The sequence below is a fragment of the Perca flavescens genome, chromosome 4, assembly GCF_004354835.1.
Source record: "Perca flavescens isolate YP-PL-M2 chromosome 4, PFLA_1.0, whole genome shotgun sequence".
NCBI lineage: Eukaryota > Metazoa > Chordata > Actinopteri > Perciformes > Percidae > Perca > Perca flavescens.
Window position 1 is genome coordinate 22,401,702 of NC_041334.1, and position 12,228 is coordinate 22,413,929.

The window sequence follows — 12,228 nt, forward strand, 5'->3', positions numbered from 1 at the left end:
GCAGTGAGCTTTTGGCTCACACACTGCAGCAAAAATCTGAGTAGACGCTAATGCTGAAGGCCTTAAAACCGTAACAACATGGTGAAAGTATGCAAAGCAAATGGAGGGCAAAATGTGAAGAGAATTCTACAAATGAGGCCATTTGTTGATACTGAATCTGTCAACGAGAGGTCCATCTGGTGACCATTGTTTTAAGTTGTATTTACACGGTCACGTCAGATTTCTCACTTTCCATCTGCCACATATTCATTACGTGCTTCACACCAACTCTAAGCTGATGCATTAAATGTTCCCTGAGTTGTGGAATATGATCTGTAAAAAAGCATTTTAGATATTTGGTTTTGCGGTTAACTTTTAGGTCACAAACACTGACTAAATGATCAACAGGTGGTGGACACAGGACACACCTGGTGGTGAGGGGCCGGGGTGTATACATGAGATGAAAGAGATGCTCTGAAAGGGTCAGAGATAGGGGGAAATAATTAAACAGGCAAATAACAATTTAAACTCACTTAGTTCATCAAAGTGTGTCTCGATGCCGTCAGCTCCAGGCACTGAGCAGATGAGTCGAGCTTTCAGGAACGTGCTCCACTTGTTGACCAGACAGCAGTGTCCGCCGTCATCATTCTGTAGGGAAAAGACAGTACTCATCCAGCCACCTCTACGGAAAGTGTCTGACCAATGTCTGACTAACAGCTGTTTGAAACAACCGTCCAAACTAACTGCACTAGGTCTGTTGTTATTGAGCCTGTCTGAATAAAGATCAGCCCTGTGTTTCAAGCTTGGCCCATCTGCACAGGAGGTCGGCCAACTTCTATTACTGAGGTACAGATTCAAAGCCTTGGGGAAATGATTCACAGGCTGGAACTCAACACATTTTACAGAGTCCAAATGATTTGCAGAGCTGGAAGATGTACATTTGGTGTCTTTTAAAAAAAAAATCTACTCTAGGAAAGAAGTCTTTCTGAAGTTTTGTGTGGTAAAAAAAGGGTATCATGTTTTAATATTTTCCAGAAACAGATAAAAACATGTTTTACATTGTTATTACTAACCATGCTAATAAGGACAGCAATGTTTGGCGATCCTCTACAGCCATAAGCAAGTCAAACTTTTGTTAGACTGGAGCGCCTTGGTAGCCGAGTGGTTACAGCGCATGTCACATAACCGCAACGTAGCTGGTTTGACTCCAGCCCGGCACCTTTGTGGCACGTCAAACACCCCTTTCTCTCCTGTTTCCTATCTACCTCTTCACTGCCAACCTAGTCACTTTCACTTTGTCAGTGAAATATCTCAACATCTACTTGATGGATTGGCACCAAATTTTGTACAAAATATTCTTGGTTCTCAGACGATGAGACGTGATCCACTGATGTTTCCTCTAGCGTCAGCATGAGGTTGACATTTTGGTCTTTTATTGAAATAACTCAACAAGTCTGATGGACTGTTGTACAATTTGGTATAGAAATTCATGGTCCCCAAATGAAGAGTTGTAAAAATCTTAAATCCCCTTATCTTTCATGTAGTGCCATCATCAGGTCAAAAATGTCTGTTTGCCCAACACTGGTTTATGGCCTGCAAAACTGATCAGCCTTAGTAATACTTTGTGTTTAATACCTAATTATTATTATTATTTTTTTAGCTTGCTAACATGCTAAACTACAATGGTAAACATGGTAAACATTATATCTTCTAAAGACCCCTGCTCTAGCATTGTCATTGTGAGCATGTTAGCATGCTGATGAAGCCAGAGTCTAGAGTCCCTAGCATGGCTGTAGATTCTTGTTTAATATATTTATTGTAAATTGCATTCTTTAGCGATGCATCTGGCAAACACTGGAGCGTCTTGAGATACATTTTCCTGAAGTCCATGTACACATGGTTTGGAAGTTTTGGACGCTGTGCCATTATTTGTTTGTCTTCAGTGAAAATCAAACCTCCAGGCCAGAGCACTACATTACTGAGAAAGCACAGCTCTGGCTTTGTATGGATGTATATGCATGTATACAGATGTGGACTAAAGTAAACTCTGCTGCTCAAACATTTCGTGCAGAGAACCAAACTAACTTTGCTTTCCAAAACTTAGCTGTTGAGGCAAACAGCAAAGATTTTGTTTTCTGACTGGTAATTGGAGTATTTACGGTTTCGTGCTCAGCAATTACTGATGATCATGGGGAACTTTCTTTATGGGCCTCTAAAAGACTAGGAAACAGGCAACAGGCTATAACTAACCATTACAGAGACATATAAACCTTTCAGTTGTGATGACCAACATGAGGTTTGCTGACTGGTGTGATAACTCACCAGGCAGATCCGCCCTATCCTGGACTGGGTCATGGGACTCTGGCCCATCTCAGAGGCTTTCTCGCGGAAGAAGAAGTAGAGCTTGTCATCATTCTTCTCAGCGCTGTCTGGGATTAGGTGTGCATGGACAAATGTGGGATCTGTAGAAAAGAGAGAAGAAGAAAAAAAAAAATCAGACCAGCTTTAATGTGATGATCCTCAGCTAAGGCTTTGGTGTGAATATAATATGTGTCTATTAAAGTAATCAAAGTTTCATATCAACATCAACCTCTGTCCTATTTTATCTATCCGGATAAGTTTATTTAAGTATATTTTTTCAAATCTGTCTAAAAACAATACTTACATGCCCATATGCACACTAACACATTTTTTTGTAGCTGCAATAATTCCTCCTGCACATACTGGCCATTAAGAGATCCCTTCATTACATTCTTCCAATGTTGATTATAGAGTACGAAATCCTTGTTCAGTGCAAAAAAGTACTCTAAAGTTCAGCTGAAGCTAATATGAGGCAGTCAGACTCAGACATATGAAATGTATGCCCTCCAAAGTTAGTCTTTTTAGTTTGATATTCACTCATAATTTGTGTTTTCACTAGAAAGTACATTTGTTAATTTCATACAGAATAAGGCCTGTGGATTGTGTCCCCTATCACTAACATTATGGCCTGTATGAACAGGAAAAATATTATTGCGTTATAATATAGCATATTCAATTACTATTGTTTTAAGTAAGAAAGTGAACCTATCATTTAACTGTCCCTGAGAGCAGTAGATTCTGAAGAAAAATACTTTGAGATGGTTATATAGGCATACATGGACACACATGAGGCCTAAGTACTGTTTTGGAGTGCATTTTAGCCTTACCCTCACTAACCTGATGACAGTGAACATGTCACAGTATGTATGAAGGCCCCACAGAGAAACTGGATGAGGCGGATGTCTATAGAGAATGATTGCTGCTGTAACCTAAATAATAGTAGCCCGGAGCCCAGAATAGCACTTTTACTGTCCTAAACCCACCCCTTTAATTCTTCCTAGTGACAATGCTTAATATGGCATCACAGCACGGTCCCACTGGCTGACTTACTGGGTCAGCGCTGGGTGCCCCTCCCCACTGTGACTGACCAGGGTCCCAAATGAGGACAAACCAAAACCAAGAGGAGGGAGGGTAACCAGGAACCATGTAATGGGGGGAGGGGAAATATCCGAGGGATTCCACATGGCTGATTAGCAGGACACAGGTGTCCCGATTCAGTGTGCCACTACCATGGGACTGTTGTCAGGGAAACAGGGTCAGAGCAAAATCTCAGAGCCAGTTACGCTGGGGGAGACCGTGATTGATTTGGCAACATCAACTGAATGCTCCCGACCAGCATTTATAACGCTGTGACAATCATGGTTCATTAGAGAGCGGAGGCTACTGTGACTCATTATTGACATTCAGTAATTTCTCCCTGCTACTACACTACTGACCTGGCTTGCGGTCAGGCTCTACAGGCACGCAGTCAACAATTAGCGTAGTGCATTTTATGCTTTGAGTCAAACGATCATGTGTTAATGTGGAGCAGGCTGAAAAATCAACAATCTCATTCCTAGACGGCGAAGCTCTAGGAACAGACGATGTGCAGGGCGGTGTTGGAAAGAGATGAGTGAAAGAAATAATGATGGCTGCAGAACAAGCCGTGAGTTGAGACATTACCGTTTAACCATCTGGAGTTGTACTGATCCGTCCTCATGGCTGTCTGCTTCCCCAGTGTACGGAAGATAGCGGAGTCTGTTCCCATGAAATCAATGTAGACTCCCGAATACAGCTCTCCATCTGTCAGTCACAGAGAAAGAAGCAAGTGTGAGTGCAGATGTGAAATCATGACAGATGAAAAATGTTCAGGTTCATGTGTAGAACACAATTCTATCTACCACGTCTGATTGAAACTTCACCAATAAAGTAGCCTCATCCCTCCTGGTTTCATCAAAATCAGAATAGTGGCACATACAGTACAGCAGCTGTGGCCATTCACATTTATAAGTATTTACTCTGAATCATGATTATAATGCCTTTAAAAACCACAGGACAGTGCCAAAATACATCAACCTGGTCTAGCAGTACCAGAAATGTCACGTCTGGGTTAAAAATGTTGACCTCACAGTCTCACACACACACACACACACACACACACACACACACACACACACACACACACACACACACACACACACACACACACACACACACACACACACACACACACACACACACACACACACACACACACACACACACACACACACACACACACACACACGGCAGGAGGTCACTGATCAACAGCAAACAACAAAAGACCACCCACCGATATGAGAGCACACACATCAGTCTGACAAAACAAGTGAACATTCTGATGAAACTATAACTGTTCTAGAGCTGAAATGCCAAAAATCATCTGGTTGCAGATTCCTAAATGTCAGGATTTGCTGATTTCTTCTGCCTCATATGATTGTAAAGTGTCTGTCTTTGGGTTTTTGGACTGCTAAGCAAAAACATACAAGGCACACCATTTTGTTATATTTCATTTTCATTTTATATACAAAATGATTAATGGAGAAAATTGGCAGATTAATTATGTATAATGAAATAAAGTTGCAGCCCCAAACTGTACATTGGTGCGCTTATTACCTTCGAACAGACTAAGAGAAGAATAATCAAAAACTGAAAGAATATATTTAATTCCATAATGTAGAGTTTCACAGAATTCATGCAATCCTTTTGAGGCATGCACAGACTAAAACCAAAGACTATACTGCTAGAAATATTGCAGAACGTCTTTGTTTTCCACAGATAGCTATTTAAAGCTGCCTGTACACGTTGGATGAAGGAAAAAAAAAAAACAAGCAGGCACTTACTGATCAAAGCAGAGACGCTGTTCAGTTTGGGGTCATAAGGACATTTTCCTTTCCCGGAATCCACTTTACCAGGTTCAAGTCGGAAAATGTATTCCTATAAATGGTAAAGAATCAGGAAAAACATCATCAATAATTTTCTCGTTTTCCTTTCTCATTTGATTACAGATTTATTGTGTTAAGGAATCATTTGTGTGTGTGTGTGTGTGTGTGTGTGTGTGTGTGTGGGGGGGTTATTCTTTAAATGCAGCATGTGCAAGGCACTTTGAAGTATACTTGGATATTAAAAGAAGTTTTTAATAGCATCAATCTAATAATGTGATCAGTGTACAGACACAGTGACAATGACGAGGTCTCAGAGTCTCTCACAGCACTATTGGATCTGCTGAGGGGAACAAAAAGCATACACAGCCAGTTATCTGTGAGATGAAGAGGTGGAGGAAAATGCTGAGAGCAATCCAAAACTCATCCACCATGCTTCTGATGTTAGTGGCTCAAACAAGAATTCATTATTCCACAGTGCAAGAGGACATCTTGAACATCTGTGTCAACACTGAGTATGTGTCTACATGGATTATTCGTCGGGTATTTCAAAAGCTGGCTAATGATGTCTGACAGGTAGGAAATATGTAAGGGAAAGCAGAAATAATGCCAAAGCTGCAAGTTGCTTATAGCCGTTCTTGGATATGTATTTAAGTAACAAGATAAAGCATGATTTAAAAATATGTGTGCAGAAAAAAAATAAAAAATAACTTTGTTGGAATTGTTTTGAAATTGGGAGAAAATGTTGCGTTCATGTTGGAGCCAATCGCTCATAGTAAGAATCTGATGATGTTTTCAGGGTCTTTAAAGGCTCCAGTGGCATGAGAACAGTACATTTACAAAGCATTCTTTTGTGTTGAGTGCTGTTGGAGGGAAGCAAGTTTTCTACATTTGCAAATAAATATATTCAAACTAATATTTTGGTATGGTTTTTCAGATTCAGCAATTTGGCGAGCTGTTTCTGTTGCTCCAAGATCTGGGAAAACCAGTTTCTTTTTGGATATCTGTGTTATCTCTACTCCTCCAACTCAGGCTAAAAAAGTTTTCCAGGTGGGCGCCAAACTTAAGCCTTTACAAAACTCCCTTCAGCCCACCTTCGCCTCCAAAGGCTCTGATGTGGTGCTGTAGTCTGCTGCCCGACTTGTTCTCCCTCCAGATTGGGGTGCCTGTAGGTAGTGGGACCCCTAAAACAGAGACATGGCACAGTGGGCCATCTCATTACGACATTGGACAGCTCAGAACAAAGCAAATTTAACTTGATGATTACCATGACATAAACAGAAGAGGAAAATTGAGCAAAAGCGAAGGACCGGAAAAGACAAGTTGACTTGACGAAGATGAACAATTTAAAAAAAAAAAAAAAAAAAAAAAAATGGAAAGAAAAATGTCAAAGTGGAGGTCAAAGTAGAGTGAAGAGAGCCTGGTGGGTGACATTCATCATTTAGTAACCATGTTAGATTAGACTCAGTGTCAAGCAAACACAGCTGCAAACTCCATGCATAAACCATGCAGTGCCAGGAAAGAAAAGGAAAAGGAAATGCAACAAAATGAGACACCAACATTTAAAAAAACAAAAACAAAACACATTACATCTAGCAGAATCAAATACAGTGGAAAGGATGGAACAAGATTGTTATTAGCAACTTTTAAATTAACATACATGATTGAATCACAAAACTAAGTCTAGTTTGGATTTTTTGAAGTCTTTTCTCAAAATGTATACGTTTTTCATGTAGATCTCGACAGGTTGACACAAACTCTGAAATACTCTGAAAGGAGCTCTGAAACAGCATTAAAAAAAAGCAGAAAGAGTGATGCAGTTAAAAAGGAAAAAAAGTTTGCAGTTAAGGGTAACAAGTTGAGAGTTAACGGAGGACCGTAAATGTGTGAAGCCCTCCATGTGCAAAGCGGAAGAATTTCGGAACAATTGGTTTCTGTTTACATCTACTCTTGCTGGAGAAAATCTTTACAGTGTGAAGTAACATAGCATTTGGGCCTTCGGGGAGAAGTTGAATGACAAGAGGCTGGACTGACCTTTACATTGAAATCTGAACCCTCCCTTTGAACAGTGAGACTAAACAGGCAGAGTGGTGAATGTAAGTGTGCGGACTGGCAGCTGCTGCAGCTCTGCGTGGCCGTCATGCTGGAGCGAGGGAGGGATGGAGGGATGGATGGAGGGAGAAAGGGGTGAGCTACAAGGCTGATGATGGATGAGAGGCTCCATCAGTAATGATGGCCTTTCAGAGGCTCTCAGCCAGATAGAAAGACAGGCCACAGGCTCAGCTGTGTATAAACAGGTGAGGGGGGTACTACGGATGGATAGAAAGGGTATTTGCTAGATATACTGTCAACATGCTATTCCCTGCGGTAAGAGAAGATTGGTGCCTCAGCGATTTCTAAGGGTTGGCAGTTAGGTACCTTACCAACAGCAATTTTGCAATAATAATAGAGATCTAGCTAGGACTGGCCGTGAGTTTTTTTTTCCTTTGAGTCTCTCGGACCGTGAAACAGCACAAATCGATGAAAAGTAAGAGGCAGAAAATGATGGAAGAGAAGCAGGACCCATGAAACCGAGGAGCAAGAGCAGAAGGAGATTCTCTGACCCGAGATGGATTGACAGATACGTTTCTTAAAAGAAGCAGAGAGTAAAGGTCAAAATGTCTCCACGGCTGCCCGGATGCATCTTTGGTTACCTGTGACCTGCGTCCTCGGTCCACATAGGTGCAGATGGGGTTGTACGCGCCCGTACCACACACATACAGGTGGGTCCGGTTCCACGGCTCAATCAGACGGATGAAGTTTCCACATTCTCCCTGTGGGAGAGCAAAAACAAAACCCACTAGGATTAGAGACTAAAAAAAACAGATTCAAATCATGAAAGTGCAATTGAAAAAAAGTGTTACATAATACACAATGTCCCACTGATGTTTAATAACCCCTCTGCCTGGCTTAAAACCATTGCATCTATCATTTTCGCTGTTGGCTGGCTTGTGTTTGGCAGCTCTGTTCCCTGGCTCTGTGTGTCGGCCTGGCCCAGGCTTCACATCAGACCACACTATCGTAGGGAATTGTTTCCAAACACCATATAACTGTGTGACAGAAACCAAGAAAAGCAGTGCCTCTCAGCTGTGAAGAGTGTTTGCTATGGGGATTGAGGGTAGATACAATTCAATGTTCTGTTCTGAAAAACCATTCGGTTTGTCCAAACAAGACTGGGATTCTAAAATCCAATAAGGTTTTTTTGTTCAGAAGAGACTTGTGAGCTTTATAAAATCTCAACATGGATGTGGTTTATTTATTATTTTAATTATTATTAAGAACAACACTTTTTTTTTTTGGAGTGAAGACAAAGAGGTGCTGCTGGTGAAAACAGCTCTGTGCTTTCGAGGTCTGCAGCTTTCTAATCTCTATTTGTCCGACCAGCTGCCTGCCTTTCTCATCTCAATCCACCCAAATCAAAACTCCCAACTACAGAAATGTAGAAGCCGGTGATATCTGTTCAGATTTGTCCGTCATGTCTGCTGCTAGTGACAGCTGGCGGAAAAGAAAGGATGTACCAAGCGTAAAAAAAGATTGTATGCAGGATGGGGGATGAGCCATTTTGGCAGATCTTAGCAACACGACAGATGCACAAGTCAGAGGTTTGAGAGGATGTGTTTGTGTGTGTGTGTGTGTTCACGCATGTGAGCCTGTGTGTATTATTCAGCGCACAGTTGTGCTCCCCCACAGACAGCACAGTGGGGATGATTGCCTTTGACCTCCTGCCTGAACAGACATCCCCTCTGAATTGCTTTTGAATTGTCATCATCTGTCATTCCCTAAAGAGCGGGCCAGGATTGCCAAGATGTCTCCTGGTAGCCAATTTTATTTCTTATGTTAGTTATGAAATTTTCAAATCCACCACTGAGACACACACACACACACACACACACACACACACACACACAATGTAGCCGGAGGCAGTGAGAGGCACGGGTCACCAAACACGCATAAATGAACATTCCAGTTGGATAAACATCAGCCTGCGCTCTCTACCAGCAGGGGAGAGCAGGGTTATTAGCCAGAGCTTCATCACCCTGCCAGCGCTCACCCCTAACATGGTTGAGACGAGTGTGTGTACGTGTGTGTTTTCGGTGCGGAGGGGGGTCCCAGTGAGACCAAAATCAAAAGAGAAGGATCTGGTTTTTATATGAATTTCAATGATGACTTTCCTTGTGGGGGCTGCACCGGCGGTGGCTGTGTTTGAACGTGTAAATCGCGTTAACACTTCAGACAGGCCCGTAGCTTCCAGTGGCTGATTCATTTAGTCTGCCTGCCTGGACAACACAGGGTACAGGGTAATTATTGTGCAAAAAAGAAAATTCGATTCAATTAGATGTGAAAAAAAATCTAATGAATTAATTAATCTAAATGAATTTGAAATATCTGTAATATGTACGAGATATGTTTTCAGCTCTCAACGGAAGCGACTGAATGTTGCACGTTCCAAGTTCCTGCTGGAGCTTAATTGGTGGCAGCTGTATGCAATCAGCAATCAGGGATGCAGAGACCGTCACACGCTGGACGGAGCGGGACGCGTCCTCCACTGACCCCGGTGCCACATCCAAATCTTAAGTGGCGCCAAAAAGACACATTGAAAACACACTCGTGATTTTTACACAGATGTATCACCAGATAAAATGATGTTTAGTGATGACTGTTTAAATGTGCAGCAGCTCAAAAGGGAAGACGGATTAGAGCTGTGTGCTTGTATCTGCTGGTACATTTGGGGTTAATGATCACAGCATGATCGGCAAATTAGAGCTGCAACTCATGATTGTTTTTTTTTTTTAATTCATTAATCTGTCCAATGTTTTTTTTGTTTTGTTTTGATGATGAATCATTTAGTCCATAAAATGTAAGTTTAGTAAAAAAGTGAGCACAATCTCCTAGAGCCTGACCAGCAGTCTAAAATCTCAAATATAAATGATTTACAATAATTTAAAAGAAAATAGAAGCAGTAAATCATTATATTTAAAGAAGCAGGAACCAGCGTGGCAATGGTTATGTTTAAGGTTAAGGTTAGGGTTAGCTGCTTGGAAGGCGACGCTGGAGGCTTAAAACACCATTGAGCAAAATGTTTGCCATTTTTGCTTAATAAACATTATCAAAATTGTTGGTAATGGACTGATTAATTAAAAAACTAATGAACAGCCCTCCTTTTAATTTAATATCACGCTATTTGAATACTTACATTGGTGTCTTTCCCTGACAGGACACATTCAGTCTTCCTCTGGAGGGCAACAGGCCAGTGGATCTGATAGGGAGACATCAACAAGTTGGTTAGATGTAAACCTGAGAGAGCTCAGCGAGGATTGTTGTTTGTGGGACATTTCTTACTATGAGCGGCTCCTTGTTGATGTCGTGCAGGTCCAGAGAGAGGATATAATCTTTGCTGCCCACATACATGCGGTCGTGGTCCTCATCCATGCGAAGGATCCGATAGTCGGTCGAGTTCAGCAAAAAGGAGAAGTGGTGAGCGGTGCCGGTAGACTTTAACTCTATAAGAGGCAAAAAAATTGAGAAATAAATGTGTTTTTTTCTTTAAGGTGTGCCTATTATACTGTAGCAGAAAAACATAAAATACAATTGGGAAACACAAACCACAGACATGGTCACAAGAGAAGTGTGTAGGCTGCTCATTTTTGGCACAGAGATGCCCTTTGGTTTGCCAAAGTCATTTCATTCTTTCTGTACTTAAGAGGTGATCTTCTCTCTATTTAATTTACAAATCTAAACCACACGCGCCCACACAAACGGTATGCAAATGCTGATGTCATTAAAGTATGCTAATGGTGCGCCGAATCTTCCCTTAGACTTTCCTAAATTAGTTTCCAGAAACTGTTTGTTCTTTTGTTCCCATCCAGTACTACAATTACATCCTGCCATTATGGGGTGATGGACAGGCTAAATCTGGTTATGGCAGGTTTGACAAAAGCAAGAGGCATACAGTAATTCTCACAAGAGTCAGAACTGAATGGTAACAGACAAACAATACACTGATTTATGGCAGCATTAAGGTGTCAAGAAAACATGACCATTCATTTTGGCCTGTGCTGTTTTTTTTTCCTCACACTGGATCACTCTATGCTTCATCGCTATTGGTATCTTGAGATGCATCACATAACATGGCTTCCATTAGAAAAAGCCAAATGACAGATAATGTTCAGGACCTGGCAGTCTGACCCTGGCTTTCCTTCACCTTTTTTAAGTGGAGATGATGGCCTTCACTATAATCTCCTCTTGTTAATTCTCATTTTCAACTGCAGCAGAGAAGATGCCGACCACTCCAGGGCTTAGTCTCACACCATATCATATATAACATTGACGCATCCTTTCTTCCATATCACTGTTAAAACTATTCTAACATGAAACTTTTCTCAAACAGCTTACATACTGCTCAGGGCAGATCGCTGGAGTGTGAGTTTAAGTTACACTCGGGGTGTGAGGGGAGATAAGTGGAGATCTGGTGTATGGAAAGCAGCTTTTTCTCCCGGTCCTCCCATTACCTCCCGAGCTGTTAGAGAATCTGATAGGAGGTCTCTCTGTTTCTCTTGCTCTTTTTCAAAACTAAGCTTGGGAAAGTGGAGCCTGCACTTGTGCTGTTCTATTTGCAGAGACAACTAGAGGACCAGATAGAGGACCTGTTCATGTTCCACTTTAATGAGACCAGACAAACGCCCCTACTGTTCTCCTCAGCCAAGTCTGATACCCCGTTTACCCGTACATGGTTATTTTGAAAAACGGAGACATTTTCCTTCGTTTACACGCAAATGGAGAATTCGCCTCTGAAAACGATTCTTTCTAAAAACTCCAGCCAGAGTGGAGATTTTGGAAAACTTCGTTTGCAGGTTTGCATGTAAACTGAGACAAACGGAGGTTTAGGCAGCCGAGGAAATGAGGAAGAGAAGAGAGAGGAAGTGATTCGTTGCCGTTGTTGCTATTTTCG

At 41.6% G+C, this 12,228-nt stretch overlaps 1 protein-coding gene across 5 annotated transcripts in view; it reads right to left on the reverse strand.

The window, feature by feature from the left end:
• sema3fa (sema domain, immunoglobulin domain (Ig), short basic domain, secreted, (semaphorin) 3Fa) overlaps nucleotides 1-12,228 on the reverse strand; it is a 52,210-nt gene that overhangs the window by 10,539 nt on the left and 29,443 nt on the right. For 4 of the 5 annotated variants that reach the window (XM_028576002.1, XM_028576004.1, XM_028576006.1 and 1 more), the window contains 8 exons: nucleotides 10,620-10,780; nucleotides 10,474-10,536; nucleotides 7,934-8,053; nucleotides 6,335-6,424; nucleotides 5,202-5,295; nucleotides 4,003-4,122; nucleotides 2,302-2,441; nucleotides 513-627 (listed from right to left, as the gene is read on the reverse strand). In XM_028576002.1, coding sequence (XP_028431803.1) covers nucleotides 513-627; nucleotides 2,302-2,441; nucleotides 4,003-4,122; nucleotides 5,202-5,295; nucleotides 6,335-6,424; nucleotides 7,934-8,053; nucleotides 10,474-10,536; nucleotides 10,620-10,780 — 903 coding nt within the window. The remainder of the gene's footprint in view (nucleotides 1-512; nucleotides 628-2,301; nucleotides 2,442-4,002; nucleotides 4,123-5,201; nucleotides 5,296-6,334; nucleotides 6,425-7,933; nucleotides 8,054-10,473; nucleotides 10,537-10,619; nucleotides 10,781-12,228) is intronic. The other variant, XM_028576005.1, reaches the window with a different exon arrangement.